Source organism: Penaeus chinensis, chromosome 43 (genome assembly GCF_019202785.1).
Source record: "Penaeus chinensis breed Huanghai No. 1 chromosome 43, ASM1920278v2, whole genome shotgun sequence".
Lineage (NCBI taxonomy): Eukaryota > Metazoa > Arthropoda > Malacostraca > Decapoda > Penaeidae > Penaeus > Penaeus chinensis.
Genome location: NC_061861.1, coordinates 2,826,300 through 2,845,460, shown reverse-complemented (window position 1 = coordinate 2,845,460; position 19,161 = coordinate 2,826,300). Strand labels below are relative to the sequence as shown.

The 19,161-nt window shown below is 37.8% G+C and overlaps 1 protein-coding gene across 3 annotated transcripts; it reads left to right on the top strand.

Moving 5' to 3' along the window:
• Positions 1 to 125: 125 nt before the first annotated feature.
• Positions 126 to 16,753, top strand: LOC125048166 (UNC93-like protein). Of its 3 annotated transcripts, none has more exons than XM_047646725.1 (9): positions 126 to 209; positions 3,236 to 3,346; positions 7,090 to 7,336; positions 8,183 to 8,426; positions 11,767 to 11,890; positions 12,676 to 12,811; positions 13,390 to 13,552; positions 15,684 to 15,951; positions 16,357 to 16,753. In XM_047646725.1, exons 2-9 carry the CDS (start codon positions 3,274 to 3,276, stop codon positions 16,617 to 16,619), a joined length of 1,518 nt encoding a protein of 505 aa, XP_047502681.1. In that variant the 5' UTR covers positions 126 to 209; positions 3,236 to 3,273; the 3' UTR covers positions 16,620 to 16,753. The 3 variants fall into 3 exon arrangements, with proteins under 3 accessions (XP_047502681.1, XP_047502680.1, XP_047502682.1); XM_047646724.1 differs by having other exon boundaries at positions 12,676 to 12,892; XM_047646726.1 differs by lacking the exon at positions 126 to 209 and having other exon boundaries at positions 3,239 to 3,339; positions 12,676 to 12,892.
• The last annotated feature ends 2,408 nt before the right edge of the window (positions 16,754 to 19,161 follow it).

Genomic DNA, 19,161 nt, shown 5'->3' with positions numbered 1-19,161 from the left:
CCCATGTTTGACACCTCATACACCCCTCCCCCCCCCCCCCCCCCCACCAGACAAAGATAAACTGTTGCGTCACAGAAGGCTGAAGTATTAGGGTAGATGCTATTGAGATACGAAATCAGTATTGAGGTGGACTCAGCGAGGAGAAGAACAGAGCCATCAACAAAAGGGGGTGGTTGATCGCTTTTCGTCCAATCTTCATCATTCCTCATGTCAGTATCACGACTTTTAGAGTGATTATTTTAATAGGAGAAACTGGTTGCTTAGTTGGAGGGAAGATTATTCAAGTGATAAGAACAAAACAGGGGATCATGAAGTGTTTTAATAGAGAATAACAATAGATTAATTATACATCTAGAAAAAAATTATTATCATTACTATTTCACTACTGACCATAATTATCATAAACACTACTGTTATTGCAATTATTCATTTAAATATAAATAATAATAACAATACTTATTGTTATTATTATCATAATAACTGTTACTATTGTGTTGTTGTCATTCTTAATATTATCATTACTATTATTATTATTATCATTATTATTATGATAAATACCACTATCATCATTATCTTGATTATTTTTGTAATCAGTATTTCATTATTATTAGTAGTAGTATTATCATCGTTTTTATTATTATCATCGTTATTTTTATCGTTATTGATGTTGTTATTATAAATATTATCGTTGTTGTTATTACTATTATTGTTATGATAATAATAATAATTATTATTATTATTATTATTATTATCATAATAGTAGTACCATTATATAATCATTATCATTATCATCACCAATATTATTGTTAATGTTATCATTATCATCGTTGCTACTATTATTTTTTTCTCTATCATTATTATTATTATCATTATTATTTTAAAAAATATTGATTTTATTAACATCATTATAATTATCATTATTATAATTTTAATATCATTATTATCATTATTATTATCATTATCATTATTATTTTTAATTTCCATTTTTATAAATGTTATTAACATTATTATGATTATTATTATTATCATTTTTATTATCATTATTATCATTTCTCTCATTATTATTATTATTACTCCTACAATTATTGTTATTGTTATACTCATTATTACAATCGTTTTTATTACTATTACCATTATCATAATTTTCACTGTTATTATTACTATTATTATCATTATCATTTCTATAATTATGATTATTGCTTCATCATTACCATTTCCATTATTATTATCATTATTATCAATGATAAAATGTTCATTGTTGATCTTATCTCCATCATTTATATCATTATCATGATCTCCATCACCAGTGTTATTATTATGTTTATCACCATCTCTGTCATTTTCACTGATATTATCATCATTAATATCATTAGCATCATCTCAGATTAACACCTTATCTTCACCATGGATGTCCGGCTTAATTCTTCTTTTCTTTCATTTCCTTTTCCTTTTCTTCCTTTTCTGTAGCCAATTTCGTGCTTAAAAAAGACCGTAAGTGAAGTTGTTAATAAAATCTTGTGTGGATGTGCGGACCATTTTTTTTTTATTCATTTATATTTTAAAAAAGATATATTACTGATGGTTTTTTTTTTTTCGTGTAGTCTTTTTAGATTTGTTTATCGGGGTCCATTGGATGCGTTAAAAGACATTTCCATGTAGAAAAAGGAATGGATTAGAATGGATATCTTCCCAATGCAAGAAATGTATTTGATTTTATCTTCGCCAGAAATACATAAATATACTCGACACCACTGAAGTACATCTCTTGCACTGTGTAGGTTCTCATTTTCATTTTCAGTCTCATTTTCACCTCTTTTACACGTGTCGCCATGAACACTGTTCGGACATTTATATGCGGGGTTCTTATATAACCATTCTGTTTATAAGTAGAGATGGGTTGTTATTGTTACGATATGATTGTTGAAATTTATCCCACATTTGGATTTAATGAAAACACTGTAACATCCATAAATCAAATGATATTCACAGATAAAGTTCACATAAAGAAAGGAAAATAAACACATTGAAAACCATGGTGGAAACTGCTGCATTTCTGTCCTTGGGAAATTGGCTTTTTTGGATATTATCATTAACATTATCACTATATTATCATTAATGACACCATCACCACCAATGTCAGCATCAGCATTAAGGTCATCATCACCATTCAAATAAACATCAGCAGCACCATCACATTCACCATCACCACCATCGCACTTGCTGTCAACATTATTACGAATTGTTATCTTTCATCGGAATCGAAGAAAGAGTACCCTTCCTCATTTTTCATTAGCTGTTATTTACCGATACGTTATCTCGTTTCACTTGTTCCTTATCGCGGAGTGGACAGAGGCTCTCGTAATCTGGGATTCGCCTTGAGGTAGGATCCGGCGGCGTGTCGAGTGCCTGGCCGAGCGCTCTTGCCCGCAAGGGCGCTCCGATTTCCTCTTCTGCTCCTGCTTCTTCCTCCTCTTCTTCTTCTTCTTCTTATTCTTATTCTTCTTCCTGCTGCTTCTTCTTCCTCTTCTTCTTCATCTTATTCTTCTTCATATTTTTCTTATTATTCTTCTTCCTGCGCTTCTTCTTATTATTCTTCTTCTTTTTCTTCTTCTTCTTCTTCCTCTTCTTCTATTTCTTCTTCTTCTTCGTCGTCTTCTTCCTTACCTTCTTGTTTTGGATGTTTAGCTCTTAACTACTGGTGATTTCATGATACACGCGTACATATGAAAACCGACACGCATATGCACACTTATGAGTGTGTTTATGTATATGTATACATATATATATACATACCTATATATTTTCACCATCCATATTGTTTTCATCTATATTATATTTTTGATATTATTATTATTGCTTAAGTTTGCATGTTTCCCCTTTAGTGCCAGTATCATCTTTCAGTTTTTTTTCTCACCTCACATCAGTGCCTATAAAAAAATATATATAATCATCGTAGTAATCTTTACCATTAACGTTCTTTTCATTATCGACTCCATCCTCCATCATTCTCTACATCATGCTATTTATTATAAAATCTTTTAAAACCCAATGCATGAATCCAAGAAGGCAGAGTCAAGTAAATGTCGCTCTTTACCATAAGAATCATCGCCACCATCACCTTCCCCCTCCTTCTCACCATCACCACTTCCCCCCACACTATCACCATCATCCCATCACACCCCATCGCTTCCTCTCCCGCTCTCATTTCTCTCTACATCTCCTTTTTCCTTTAAAGACTAAAGGAAATCTCCCAAGCCGACGCGAGCACCCAGCATGGCGGACCAAGGGCTGCAAGTAAGCTTCGATAATTCAGCTTTTGTTCAAGACGACGACGACCCGGTACAGCGTGAGGAAGCCCCGTTGTTTTGTTCTGATAGTCCGCTGCTCCCTTGCCCTGCAGGGTGGCCATTGCTATCGTTTTATTTTTGTGTGTATACATATATGTATATATATGTATACATATACACATATATATATGTGTGTGTGTAAACACACACACACACACACACACACACACACACACACACACACACACACATATATATATATATATATATATATATATATATATATATACACACACACACATACAGAGCTATATATTAACATATATATGTGTATATATAGCTACATATATACATATTATATGTATGTGTATATATATATGTGTATATACATGTGTATATATATGTATATACATATATATGGATATTTATACATATATACACATATGTATACATATGCATAAATGTGTGTGTGTGTACATATATATACACATATATATACATATGCATATATATATATATACGCGTGCGCGCGCGCGCGCGTGTGTGTGTGTGTGTGTGTGTGTGTGTGTGCGTGTGTGTGTGTGTGTGTGTGTTCATATATATATATATATATATATATATATATATATATGTGTGTATATATGTATATATATGTATGTATATAAATGCATACATATATATCTATTTATATATAAGTATATACATGTATATGTATATATATACATATGTATATGTATATATATACATATGTATAGATATTTAGATGTATATATACATATACAGGTATATATATGCAGATATATATATGGATATATACACATATATGTGTGTGTGTAGTTCCACACATATACAAACACACACACACACATATAAACATATATATGTATATATATATATGTATATGTATATATACATACATGCATATATGTATATACACATATATATGTATACATATATTCATATACATACTTATATGTGTATATACACATGCACGTATATGTACATATGTATATATATATATATACATATCTATATATATACATACATATATGCATGTATGTATATGTATGTATATATGTATATATATACACGGATATACATATATAAGTAGTAGAACAAATAAATTTTAAATACTGCAAGGCAGTAAAAGTAGTGACTGTGATCATAAATATAGTTATGACGCGACTGCACACGACACCAAGCATTCAGAGGCTTGATTCCGATCTGGTGATGCTTTTAGCCTATGCGAAGCTTGGACGTTTTTATGAAGGATTTTAGAAAACATGAAAAAGTAATATCTCTTCGTCATTATTATAAAGAAAACGAATAACCCGAATAAACCAAAAGATTTAAAAAATGATAATAATAGTCGAGAAAATTTGTTAGAATCGAATACCAACATCTATTCAGATTCTCACCTTCCGAACAATTAGGTTATTTTTTGTTTTTCTCTTCTATTCGCAAACACATTTTCATATTTTCTCTTATTCCCATATTTCAAAATACGTAATTATTCTTAAATGACACACAGAAAAAACGTGCTAACCTACAGTACCAATATTTATGATGAAATTACTATATAAGCCTTTTATAACAAGAATAAAGAATATTAACATCGCCTTAAAAATCACTTTCATTAAATCTTGTATTATAATCATTCAACAGATAAAGTGACTTTATTATCACCCAACTTCTTCGTCGATTTATCTGTTGAGAGCATAATTCCCCCTATAATACGGACCCCAGTTCAGATGAGCGAGATCACATTTCAGCTACTTCCGCACGCGCCGCGCCCGTCCCCGATGCGGCTGTGCAATGCGGGAGAACTAAATCCGCATGCGGCAACGGCGGCGGCGGCTAAGGAGGAGGGGGGGGGGGGGAGACGCATTCGAGTTATTAAACAACCTGATATTTCTAAAACTTCTTTATCTAAAAACATGTAAATGTATTAGTGACACAAATTAACCTTTGTTATATATAAAAAATCACTAAAACTTGCAGAAATATTTCTCACCCTTCAACATATAAATGTTTTCAGATTTTTATATATATATATATATATATAAAAGTTATGTACACATCCCTTTTTCATAAAGGAAAGGACAAATAGACTACTTTCACTGAAACTTTTATTGCAATCTTCAAAAGATAAACCGGATATTTCGTCACCAAACTCCCACGTCGACTTATCCGTCTACAGTACGATTTTTTGTCAAGATTTGAGAAGGGAAACTGCAATTTGAGTCGAAAGTGGATACAGATACCTTGTAAAACAGGCAAAAAGGTCTTTCCAAATTCCACTCAGTGTCGTTAACGGATTAAAAGAATCAGTGATATAGTGAAAAATTATATCTCAGTCAAAGGATGTTCAAGGTTTAGACATGTTATTTTCTTTGTATGTTAGAAATGTGCATTAAGTTTATCAGAACATATTAAAGAGGTCGAGTTGCAAGTTTGATTTAATGTCAGTGTAAAATTATTTGCCTCTATTTGTACAGAGGGATTTAAGGAAATGTATGTTCATATTACTTAATAAGTGTTGCCAGAAAATGCGTTTTCCGGTAAAGAACATTGCCATAGTCCGACGGCGAGCTAACCATCTCCAAAAGATAGCAACTAATCTAGCCCCATCTCTTACCGCATATTTGTAAGCAGTTAATTATCGCGCGGTGGTGACAGACACTCAGGTAGAGCGTCAACACATGCAAACATTCGAGGGAGTGCTTACTGCATCTAGCCATACGCAGAGAGTTTATTTTTATTTTACTTGTGTTATCGCCTGTTAGATGTGTTTGGTTGGAAATCCATAATACAGGCATGTTGAGTACTACAAGAGTTTCATGATCCTTTTCACTGAACTGTGAATTATGAAGATGCATAGTAAGAAGAGCTACTGTAACATGTTAAATGATGAGAGGAGGTCGCAAGCTTATTAATCGCCCACGAAGGTAAATCTTGTGAGGACTGCACCCTTGTTCTATCATGCATTTTTGAACATCTCAAAATTGTCATTTATAATCTTTGCGATTTTACATAACTTTATGGAATGAGAGATGGATTTTGCCAAATGCGTAGCTTTTTGTCTTACACCTGCGTAGAGCGAACATTTTAAATTTCAGTGACGGTTATTACCAGTTTTCCCACCACCGTCATTAACCTCAAAACATGATTGACTGATTATTTAGAATTATCTGCCGCGTCGAATAACGTGTAGGATTAAAATGTTAAAGTATTTAGGACGTTTCAAAATCTATCATTGAGTAATTTCAAATTGCGTATCTGAATTTTTGAGGCTCTACGAGGGGGGAAGGGAAGGGGAGATGGGTTAAAATTTGAATTTGAAGGGACGGGGTACAAACCGTTAAATGGGCCTAGGTGTTCATCTATTCTACTACTTATATGTATATATAAATATATGTGTATATATACACATATGAATACATATATAAATAAATATATACATACATATATATAAATAAATACATACATACATATATATACATAAATATATACTTGCATATATATTACATAAATATATACATAAATATATGCATATATATATATATATATATATATATATATATATACATATGTGTGTGTGTATATATATATACATATGTGTGTGTGTGTGTGTATATATATATATACATATATGTATATGTATGTCTGTGTGAGCGTGCGAGCGTGTTCGTGCATGTAAAAACATACCCGGTTTATCAAACATCTAAACCATGAAGCCAAAGACAGCTCCCTCGCCGCCGCAGGACCCAGCTTCAACCGCCTTCTCCCCTCCTGCCGGCAGTGCACACGCATACCCCGAAGGACCCGGATGGCAACTCGGCCCCGGATGGCAACTCGGCCCCGGATGGCAACTCGAGCCCGGATGGCAACTCGGTCACGCCGGTCTTTAAGGGGGCCAAGATTCTCACGCCCGAGGAGAAGAGGGAGAAAATCGCCATCTTTAAGAACATCATAGTTATTTCCATCGCCTTTACGTTTCTCTTCACGAGTTACAATTCCATGTCGAATCTTCAGTCGTCCATTAACAAGTGAGTGGCTTGATGCGCAAACTTTGTCGCGTGTCTGTAATATGAAAAAAATCTCTATAGTGGTTATGTCCCTAAACAGTTTACTATATATATATATATATATATATATATATATATGTGTGTGTGTGTGTGTGTGTGTGTGTGTGTGTGTGTGTGTGTGTGTGTGTGTGTGTGTGTGTGTGTGTGTGTGTGTGTGTGTATGTTTTTGTGTGTATGTGTGTGTGTATGTGTGTATGTGTATGTGTGTGTGTGCGTGTGTGTGTGTGTGTGTGTGTGTGTGTGTGTGTGTGTGTGTGAGTGTGTGTGTGTGTGTGTATGTCTGTATGTGTGTATGTGTATGTGTGTATGTGTGTGTGTGTGTGTGCGTGTGTGTGTGTGTGTGTGTGTGTGTGTGTGTGTGTGTGTGTGTGTGTGTGTGTGTGTGTGATTTTAGTCCATTTTCATCGTTTATTTTCGAAGTATAAACGCGCGCGCAAAACAATGTATTTTGCATGTCTTTGCTGGTTTGGTAAATTTATTTTAATTGTGAGATCTTTTAAAGAATATATGACACTTTATTCTGATTCTAAGCAGATTCACACTTTAGATCATGTTACTGAATGCTAGCCGTTAAATGCCTTTACCTTACGTTAGTAGCATTCATTTATTCATTCATTCAATTCTTTCACTGAAATACTTTATCATGTCTTGCAGTGAATATTATACTAACAATAGAAAAAAAAAAAACTCTAACGAAGACGTACCAGAGTAATCGAACTGTGATGGATCTCGTTTGCCTCCAACAGTACAAGCCGGCACTGATGGCGAGATCGATGCAACTTTTATACTGTTCCTCTGTACTCTCAGGGCAGATGGAACAGCTGCGCAAACGGCCTTGTACGCCGCCTTCGTGTTCTCGTGCTGCTTCCTTCCCACGTGGATGATCAAGCGGCTGCACGAGAAGTACACGATGGCGGCCTGCATGCTGTGCTACTCGACCTACATGGCGGCGCAGTTCTACCCCAGGATCTACACGCTCGTGCCCACGGCGGTGGTGGTCGGGCTCGGTGCCGCCCCCATGTGGTCCGCCAAGTGCACCTACCTCACCAAGGTGCTGAGGGCGGGCTTGGGACTGGCTTAAGGCTTGGTTTCTTGATGCGGGTGGATCTCTCTCTCTCTTTCTCTCTCTCTCTCTGTCTCTCTCTCTCTCTCTCTCTCTCTCTCTCTCTCTCTCTCTCTCTCTCTCTCTCTTTTACATGACCCTTACACTTACATGACCCTTACACTTACATGACCCTTACACTTACATGACCCTTACACTTATATGACCCGTACACTTACATGACCCGTACACTTACATGACCCTTACACTTACATGACCCTTACACTTACATGACCCTTACACTTACATGACCCTTACACTTACATGACCCTTACACTTACATGACCCTTACACTTACATGACCCGTACACTTACATGACCCTTACACTTAAATGACCCGTACACTTAAATGACCCTTACACTTACATGACCCTTACACTTACATGACCCGTACACTTACATGACCCTTACACTTATATGACCCGTACACTTACATGACCCTTACACGTACATGACCCTTACACTTACATGACACTTACATGACCCGTACACTTAAATGACCCGTACACTTACATGACCCTTACACTTACATGACCCCTACACTTACATGACCCGTACACTTACATGACCCGTACACTTAAATGACCCGTACACTTACATGACCCTTACACTTACATGACCCTTACACTTAAATGACCCGTACACTTACATGACCCTTACACTTAAATGACCCGTACACTTACATGACCCTTACACTTACATGACCCGTACACTTACATGACCCTTACACTTACATGACCCTTACACTTAAATGACCCTTACACTTACATGATCCTTACACTTACATGACCCTTACACTTTACATGACCCTTACACTTACATGACCCTTACACTTACATGACCCGTACACTTACATGACCCTTACACTTACATGACCCTTACACTTAAATGACCCTTACACTTACATGACCCTTACACTTACATGACCCGTACACTTACATGACCCGTACACTTAAATGACCCTTACACTTACATGACCCGTGCACTTACATGACCCTTACACTTAAATGACCCGTACACTTACATGAGCCTTACACTTACATGACCCGTACACTTACATGACCCTTACACTTATATGACCCGTACACTTACATGACCCGTACACTTACATGACCTTTACACTTAAATGACCCGTACACTTACATGACCCTTACACTTACATGGCCCGTACACTTACATGACCCTTACACTTACATGACCCGTACACTTAAATGACCCTTACACTTACATGACACTTACACTTACATGACCCTTACACGTACATGACCCTTACACTTAAATGACCCGTACACTTACATGACCCTTACACTTACATGACCCCTACACTTACATGACCCGTACACTTACATGACCCGTATACTTAAATGACCCGTACACTTACATGACCCTTACACTTACATGACCCTTACACTTAAATGACCCGTACACTTACATGACCCTTACACTTAAATGAACCGTACACTTACATGACCCTTACACTTACATGACCCGTACACTTACATGACCCTTACACTTACATGACCCTTACACTTACATGACCCTTACACTTAAATGACCCGGACACTTACATGACCCTTACACTTACATGACCCGTACACTTACATGACCCTTACACTTACATGACCCTTACACTTAAATGACCCTTACACTTACATGATCCTTACACTTACATGACCCTTACACTTTACATGACCCTTACACTTACATGACCCTTACACTTACATGACCCGTACACTTACATGACCCTTACACTTACATGACCCGTACACTTAAATGACCCGTACACTTACATGACCCGTACACTTACATGACCCGTACACTTACATGACCCTTACACTTACATGACCCTTACACTTAAATGACCCGTACACTTAAATGACCCGTACACTTAAATGACTCGTACACTTACATGACCCTTACACTTAAATGACCCGTACACTTACATGACCCTTACACTTACATGACCCTTACACTTAAATGACCCTTACACTTAAATGACCCGTACACTTACATGACCTGTACACTTACATGACCCTTACACTTACATGACCCTTACACTTAAATGACCCGTACACTTACATGACCCTTACACTTACATGACCCTTACCCCTTGACCCTTACACTTAAATGACCCGTACACTTACATGACCCTTACACTTACATGACCCTTACACTTACATGACCCTTACACTTACATGACCCGTACACTTACATGACCCTTACACTTACATGACCCTTACACTCATTACCTAACAACGACGGACAAAAAAAATGATCAAATTGCACAGTCCAGAGAATTATCACTGAAAGAGTAACTTTGCCCTTGACGTTGATATGATAAGCGATAAAAAAAAAGTGTTGACTGAGATAAGTCCATGTAAATGAGGAATGCACTTATGTGTGCCTAGTGACCTTTAATCAAAAGATCAGCATCTCCCCCTTTTGCTTCCCGTTTTGTGTTGCATGATTAATCAATTGAGCTCATTTATTCATTGGATTGTTATTTACTTGTTTGTGTATTTGCCTCTCGTGGTTAGGCGTGAAAACCGTTCTGTAAGGAGACCTTTTTAAATGAAGTTAAATCTTTCTCTGCGTTTGTGTCTGTTCCTCGGGTTATTGGTTCTAGGCGTGGCAAGCCGTTTAGTATGGTACGTGCGTCTGCTTTAGAAAGGCTGTGCTTCAGGTAATCTGTATTTTTTTATCTTCTTATCATTTAAGATCTTCTATATCTATCTCTCTCTATCTATCTATCTATCTATCTCCCTCTCTCTTACACACGATTGATACTAACAATACACACACTCTCTCTCTCTCTATTCTCTCTCTCTCTCTCTCTCTCTCTCTCTCTCTCTCTCTCTCTCTCTCTCTCTCTCTCTCTCTCTCTCTCTCTCTCTCTCTCTCTCTCTCTCTCTCTCTCTCTCTCTCGCCCAGTCACTATAAATGGATAAATGAACAGATATATAGATAAACTGATATAATAGATAAAGATAAATCCGTCCCGTTTATCTCCACAACATTTTCTCATAATGACACTCTCGACAAATAGACAGTTGATAACCCACACGTTATAATTTCCCTAGATTTCCACACTCCGCATTTTCTGTAAACAAACAGCTGCCCTTAAACGTCCGTATTCATGTATCCATTCATTCAGTTCAATTGCAAGCTAACAGTTCAGGTCATTATCATATTTTCTTTTACCACAGATCAACATTTCATTTCATCATTCTATTTGATTATGCATTCCTTCGTTTATTAATCCATTCACTTATTTATTCGAATCTCTCAGGTTGGTACCATTTACGCAGATCTGGTGGGTGTCAACAGTGACGTCATCATCACGAGATTCTTCGGCATCTTCTTCCTGTTCTTTCAGTCGACGCAGGTGTGGGGCAACATCATCTCCTCCACAGGTGTGTCTCTGGTGGGACTGAGGGAAGAGAGAGAGAGGGGGAGGGAGGGAGGGAGAGAGAGAAAGAGAGAGAGAGAGAGTATTGGAGGAAGGGAGGGGAAAGGGGGAAGGGGGTGAAAGGGGAAGGGAGGGAGAAAGAGGGAGGAAGGAGGAAGGGGAAAGTGGAGAGAGAGAGAGAAAGGAGATTGATAGATAGATATATAGATAGATAGAGAGGGAGAGAGAAAAAGAGTATTGGAGGGAGGGGGGGAAGGGGAAGGGAGGGAGAAAGAGGGAGGAAGGGGGAAGGGGGAAGGGGGAAGTGGAGGGAGAAAGGAAGGAGACTGATAGATATTTAGAGAGAGAGAGAGAGGGGGGGGCGGGAGGAGGAGAGAGAGAGACATTTTGCGTATTTTTTATTTTATTTAGTTTTCTGTCTTTCTTTGAGGAGGATGAGAAGATGGACTTGTCTGTATGTTGGCTCCTCGTCGCTATTTTTCGTTTTTCCCGTTCTATGTGCCTCTTCTCTCTCTCTCTCTCTCTCTCTCTCTCTCTCTCTCTCTCTATATATATATATATATATATATATATATATATCTCCCTCCCTCCCTCCCTCCCTCCCTCCCTCTCCCTCTCCCTCTCCCCTCTCCCCTCTCCCCTCTCTTTCTCTCTCTCTCTTCCTCCCTCCCTCCTTCTCTCCCTCCCTCCCTCTCCCCTTTCTCCATCTCTCTCTACCTACCTAAATGACTCACACACACACCTCTCTCTCTTCTCCCCCTGCCCACACCCCTCACCCCCCCTCCCCAGTCCTGTCTATGGGCGTGGCAGACGAGAACAAAACCGAGGAGGATCTGCAGCGCTGCGGGTACAACTTCTGCCCCCGGGACGCCTACGGGGACGAGAGCACCAGCAACAGCACGCACGAGATCCCCCTGTGGCAGAGGTACACCATGTCTTCCATTTACCTCGTCTTCGCCCTCCTCTCCTCGCTTATTGTGATTCTCTTCGTCGATCAGTTGAGCACGTAAGTCTCCTTTTAAAAGATGATTAATGCATAAATTTATGAATAGAGTGGATGAGTGAGTAAAGTAAAAGAAATGGAAAAGTTGTTGATATTTATGATTGGGAGTGAATTCATAGTTTTTTTTTTTTTTTTTTTTTTTTACTTTCATATCTCAAATGCACGTTTGAATGAAATTTAAAAACTTTCCTATTTTAAATGCAGGTTTAACTGGAAAAAAAATCATATTTTAAATGCAGATTTAAAAGAAGTACTATAAAAAAAAATTCCGATTTCAAATGAAGGAAATGCTAAACAAACTTTTCCTATTTAAAATGCAGGTTTGATATTGATTGATTGGATATCTAAAATTATCTGTCGCGTCAGCAGCTAAGGTCATTAGCGTCGAATACATTGTTGTATTGAAATATGAAAATCTTCAAATCTTCAAAAATCAATCAATAAATGTCGTATGAATAAAGATCAGCAACTATAAATATCCTATTCAAAATCCAATGCAGGTTCGAGAGGAAAGCCCCGGGCTCCCCAGGCGACGACGAGCCGACCCTCAAGCTTCTGGCCAAAACGTTCATCCACATCCGCCATCCATACCAGATGCTCATCATCCCCATAACCATTTACTCGGGACTCGAGCAGGCTTTCCTCAGCGCCGACTTCACTGCGGTAAGCCTGTGATTTTTTTTTCTTTTTCTTTCGAACAGGCTTTCCTCAGCGCCGACTTCACTGCGGTAAGCCTGTGATCTTTTTCTTTTTCTTTCGAACAAGCTTTCCTCAGCGCCGACTTCACTGCGGTAAACATGAAATTTGTTTTTCTTTTTCTTTCGAACAAGCTTTCCTGAGAGCCGACTTCACTGCGGTAAGCCTGTGATTTGTTTTTATTTTTCTTTCGAACAAGCTTTCCTCAGCGCCGACTTCACTGCGGTAAGCCTGTGATTTTTTTCTTTTTCTTTCGAACAAGCTTTCCTGAGAGCCGATTTCACTGCGGTAAGCCTGTGATTTTTTTTTTTTTTTTATTTCTCTCTCCTTTTTTTTTTTTTTGTTTGTTTTCTATGTATCAATGTGTACATGGATGCACATGTATTTCCAATAGCGTGTAAACGAACACAGGCACGTTAGTAAGGTGATAAAATGAAACTTAAAACAATAGCAATGGTCTTTACCAAAAGTCCAGTAATAATGGAAACGTCGCGGTTTACTGTTTCATTTAGTATTCTGACAGTGTTTCACTCCGTATGACTCAATTTTTACGTCCGGGTAAGTCCAACTAGGTCGCGTCGAGAGAGAAGCGGGTTCAAGATACTGATTTCCAATTAACTCACAAAATTCACAAAGAGGATTTCAATTTCTTCCACAACTTATGCAACCCTAAAAGTATAGTAGCCATGGGTAATATTGACCAAAAAATATCTTTCGCCGAACAGATGAAGTAAATGGCAAAAACACTGTGCCCTCGGTTTGCAAAATCGAGTATTCAGTCATGCACAGTTTCCTTCAGTTCCGTCTGTGATTCCCAACGTGCAGACGCTATCCCCATCCACCTGCATTATTTACCTTGGCAGTTTGTGTAGGAGAAGTAAATATGATTGATGATTATGTATAATCGTTTCCACTTACGGGTGCCCTGAGACATGAAAATAGATTCAAGGGGGATCTTGAAATATACTTGTTTAGTGTTGTTGTTGTTTTTCGTTTTGTTTTCTTTCTTTCTGTTTTTTCGTTTTTTTTTTTTTTTTTTTTTGGGGGGGGGGTTATTTGTTTCATTCCATAAACTTTTGTCTTTTTTTATTTCCATACATTTCTTCTGGTTTAGTATATCCCCATATTACTGCATCTGCTTCATATCACGAGCGTAATGATTTTATTTATCTTATTAAGTTTCCAATCAGTGTTTCCCTTAATGTATATCCCCCCCACCTTTCTTTTCTTTTCTTTTCTTAAACTGTGTTTCATTCTGCGCTCATGTGAATATTTTCCCCCATAAATTTCTCCTTAGACTTGGAGTTTTACCCTAATTCCCTCCCTCAGTTTCTTTTGTTTTCTTGTTTTTTTGTTTCCATTCTGCAATGACTGTTTCATTCCATGACTATAATTAACTCCTGGATTTCTTTCTGGCTTAATAATTTCATTATCACCACAGCTGGGTTTTTTTTTTTTTTCTACTTATCCTCCTAAATTTATTCTGGCTTAATTTTCTCCCAAAAATAATGTAAGGGTTTCATTTCGTGTACATGATAATTATGTTTAAGACATCGCAGAGAAAACAAGAACTCGGAAAGGCCAGTGGGCAGGCCATAGAGCCCAAATGAACAATGCCAAGAAGATAAAGAAGATAACAGAATGTACACAGAGAGAAGCGAGAAGAAGGAAGGGAAGACCAGAGAAAAGATGGAGAGATTTGGTTGAAGAAAAGTGTGGTATTATCTAAAGGAGCTTAGAAGGCTACCTGCCTGCAGTGGCATCAACGGCTGCAATTGATTGATTGATAATAACTGCATCTCCTCATTTGTATATATGAATCTACATTTCCCCGAAATGTTGTTCTTTTCCTACATGCAAATGACTCTCATTGTCCCCTGAATTTAATTGTATTCCTTCACTACTACATCTAATTTTCAGACAGGTAAAGCGCATACACAGATGAACAAATAAACAAATAAACAGATAGATAGATAATCAGAAAGGTAGATAGTCAGGTCAAGAAAATAGACAGGTAAACAAATAAACAGATAGACAGATAATCAGACAGAGAGATAGACGGCCACGCGCATGACTCTCCTCCCCCAACCCCTCCTAGGCCTATGTATCCTGCGGCCTGGGTGTCCACATGGTCGGCTTCGTCATGATCTGCTACGGGGTTTGTGACGCCGTGTGTTCCTACTCGTTCTCGCCCTTGATCAAGGCTGTGGGGCGCCTCCCTGTGTTCACCTTCGGGGCCTTCGTCAGCCTCGGGGTCATCATCACCCTGAGGTACTGGACACCAACGCCCGACGACCTCCCAGTCTTCTTCGTGCTCGCCGGGCTGTGGGGCGTGGCGGACGCCGTGTGGCAGACGCAGATCAACGGTGGGTTTGGACTCTCGCTGTTACTGTTACTGTCATTGATGTTGTTCTTGTTAATGTTCTTGTTAATGTTATTTACAAATAAAAATGACAAACATAAACAAATGAATTAATGAATATAAAAAATATAATATATTTCCCACAGCTCTTTACATACAGACTACAATAATAATAATAATAAAATACCATAAATCAATCAGTAAATCAATCGCAAAAAACATATATTTCCCCCAGCCCTCTACACAGTACAAATTTACAACTTTATATAATGATAATAATGATACTACGAATACTAATACTGCTGCTACTACTACTACTAACGATGATAATAACAATAGTATTGTTATCATAACAATAACAGCAATAACACAAGTAAATCACTCACAAAGAGGCCCCGATTTCCCCCAGCCCTCTACGGCGTGATCTTCCCCGGCGAGTCCGAGGCAGCCTTCAGTAACTACCGCCTGTGGGAGTCGACGGGCTTCATCATCTCGTACGCCTGCAGCACCCTCATCTGCATCGAGCCCAAAGTCATCATCCTGCTGGTGTTCCTCCTGCTGGGGATCCTCGGTTACTACACGGTGGAATTCCTGGAGAGGCGAGGAGGACTCAGGAGGGATGGCGAGGGCAAAGTTATTTATATCGACAGGCTTTTGTTTGGGAAGGAATGAGTGGCGGTCGGGTGAGCTTGCCTGTCTGCCTGTCTGTCTGTTTATTTGTCTGTCTGTCTGTTTATCGTGTCTGTCTGTTTATCTGTTTACCTATCTGTCCGTTTATCTGTCTGTTTATTTGTCTATCTGTTCGTTTATGTCTATCTGTTTATATGTCTATAATTTTATCTACCTGTCTGTTTATCAGTTTATCTAGCTATCTGTTTGTATGTCTATCAGTTTATAAGTCTGATTGTCTGTATGTTTATCTATCTGTATGTTTATCTGTCTGTGTTTTATCTATCTGCTTATCTGTCTATCTGTCTAATTTACCTACTTGTTGATATATATATGGCGATCTATTTATCTTTTACTTATTATCTATCTGTTTACCTACTTCTCTGTCTATCTATCTCTCTGTCTATTCATTTTTATATATATATGCATTTTTAATATCGGTCTATTTATCTGTCTGTTCCGTCTATCTATCGATCTGCTTATCGATGTATCTGCATTGTATGTACTTGTACCTGATTCAGTGTACAGTCTTATTTTTAGTAGATTGCCTTATACTTTCATTATGTGTGATAGTTTGTGTACTTATATGCGTTACTTGTATGTGTGTGTAACTGAAGGAGTGGTAGTTAAGTGTTTTTTTGTCTGTAGACCAGAATACAGATTGCTCTAGTTCTCGCAAAAGCCATTTTTTTACGTCAATTCACACTTGCTAACAAGAAATTCGGGTGTATGTATGATCATTTTCAGATATTTTGTGATTACGTTACATATGCGCGCGTGTGTGTGTGTGTGTGTGTGTGTGTGTGTGTGTGTGTGTGTGTGTGTGTGTGTGTGTGTGTGTGTGTGTGTGATATATACATATATTCATACAAATACCACACATTTGTTTCTTAATTTATTTATTTTAATGACTACATGCCCATGCATTTTCATATGATCCGATTTTTTTCATAAGTATCTAAATAAGTATCCACATTATATTTTCACGTCTACACTGCCGCACCTTAATATATATATATATATATTTTTTTTTTTAAGAATTCTGGTCGGTCAACGATTCATTTTTCTTTGACTACGTAAAACTTATCCCATAACAAATTGCAACATACTCTTGTGGTGAAGGTTTAGTGTTCATAAATGTCCCTTTTTTTGGAAACCTCCTCTACAGCATTTTCATATCTGATAGTCTGCACTCTCGATCATTACAGAATTTTATTATTAGTACTATTGTACAGCTTAGTAAATAAATAGTTCACATATGCATATTAAACTGGTATATTTATATAAATGTGTTCAGATTGCCAATGTCTTTTCATAAATACATGCGCCTTCTTATATACTGTTCAGTATATAAATTTCCAGTTATATGTCTTTCTTTTCCTCCTTTAGCGATAATGACACATCTGTTTATTTGTCCTGTTTATTCCTTAGTCATCTATCTAGGCAAACTATCTTCTATCTGTGAGTCTACCTATCTTTTATCTTTGCCTTTCACACAAAATCTCTCTTTCTATCTCTGCGTGCTGTCTTGCTGACCTGCGATCATCTCGTCGCCAGTGGATGTAACCCCGGCCATTCCTTGTACGCAGGGCGGGGGGGGGTTTAGAAGCAAAATAAAACAGACAGCTTGCCACACCAAGAATATCCAGTGTAACAAATCCCCCTCTCTCCCTCTCTCTCTCTCTCTCCTTCCCTCCCTCCCTCGCTCCCTCCCTCCCTCTCCCTAATTGTAATCTTATCTTGCAATAAACATATTAATCAAAGTAGTCTTTCGTTAACAGTTAATAATTTTTCATCATCAGTTATTATTCATGAATGCATGATATAGGAAAAAAACGTCATCTCATTATTTACAATTTATTTATATTAACTTCGGTCATCAAAAATGAAAACAAAACAACATACGAAAGCACAAAAAAATAGAAAATCCTGCCTGCCCGAATCAACAGCAAAGGAATCAGTTAATCAATCACTAACAGAAGTGCGGTTACCGGCGGAGTTCTTGGCCAGGCCTATGGCGGGGGAGGACAAGGTCTATGTTAGTGTAGCCCTTGGTGGAGGAGTGACCGAGGCAGCCCATCACTAAGAACACGGTAGTTCGCAAGACAATGTGAAGAGAGGGGGGGAGGGGACGGTATGTGTGAACGCGTTTTCAAGGATTAGATTGTCAAAAACTCTAAACTTGGTAAATTTAGTCATTACTTTCACTCTCCTGCCCGCATTTTTTTTTTCTTTTTTTTCGTAGGGGAAAAAAGCTTAACTACTGCTAAATTGCTATACGCCACTGTAACTAGGAAGTTAACTACCAAACAACTTGTTCGGCTGGGCGGGTGGCGGTCGTGTCCTCCTCCTTCCTCCGCAGTGTGGAGTCAGTGACCACAATGTAAAAATCACATAAAGTACAGACTTTTGGGCAGCACGCAATCTCGAAGTTGGAGATTGAGAGGATGAGGCCAGTTACTCTAAGAGTTCACAGTGTTTCCTTTCGGCATGAGAAATGCCCCGATATTTTTTTCAGCTTTTCGAATTACCTAACGGCTAACCT

Excerpts from the sequence above, each read along its gene's own strand:
- LOC125048166 (XM_047646724.1), top strand. The coding sequence starts at position 3,274 with ATGGCGGACCAAGGGCTGCAAGTAAGCTTCGATAATTCAGCTTTTGTT. Across the intron at positions 12,893-13,389 it reads TTCGTCGATCAGTTGAGCAC|GTTCGAGAGGAAAGCCCCGG; the intron begins GTAAGTCTCCTT and ends AATCCAATGCAG. Across the intron at positions 13,553-15,683 it reads TCAGCGCCGACTTCACTGCG|GCCTATGTATCCTGCGGCCT; the intron begins GTAAGCCTGTGA and ends AACCCCTCCTAG.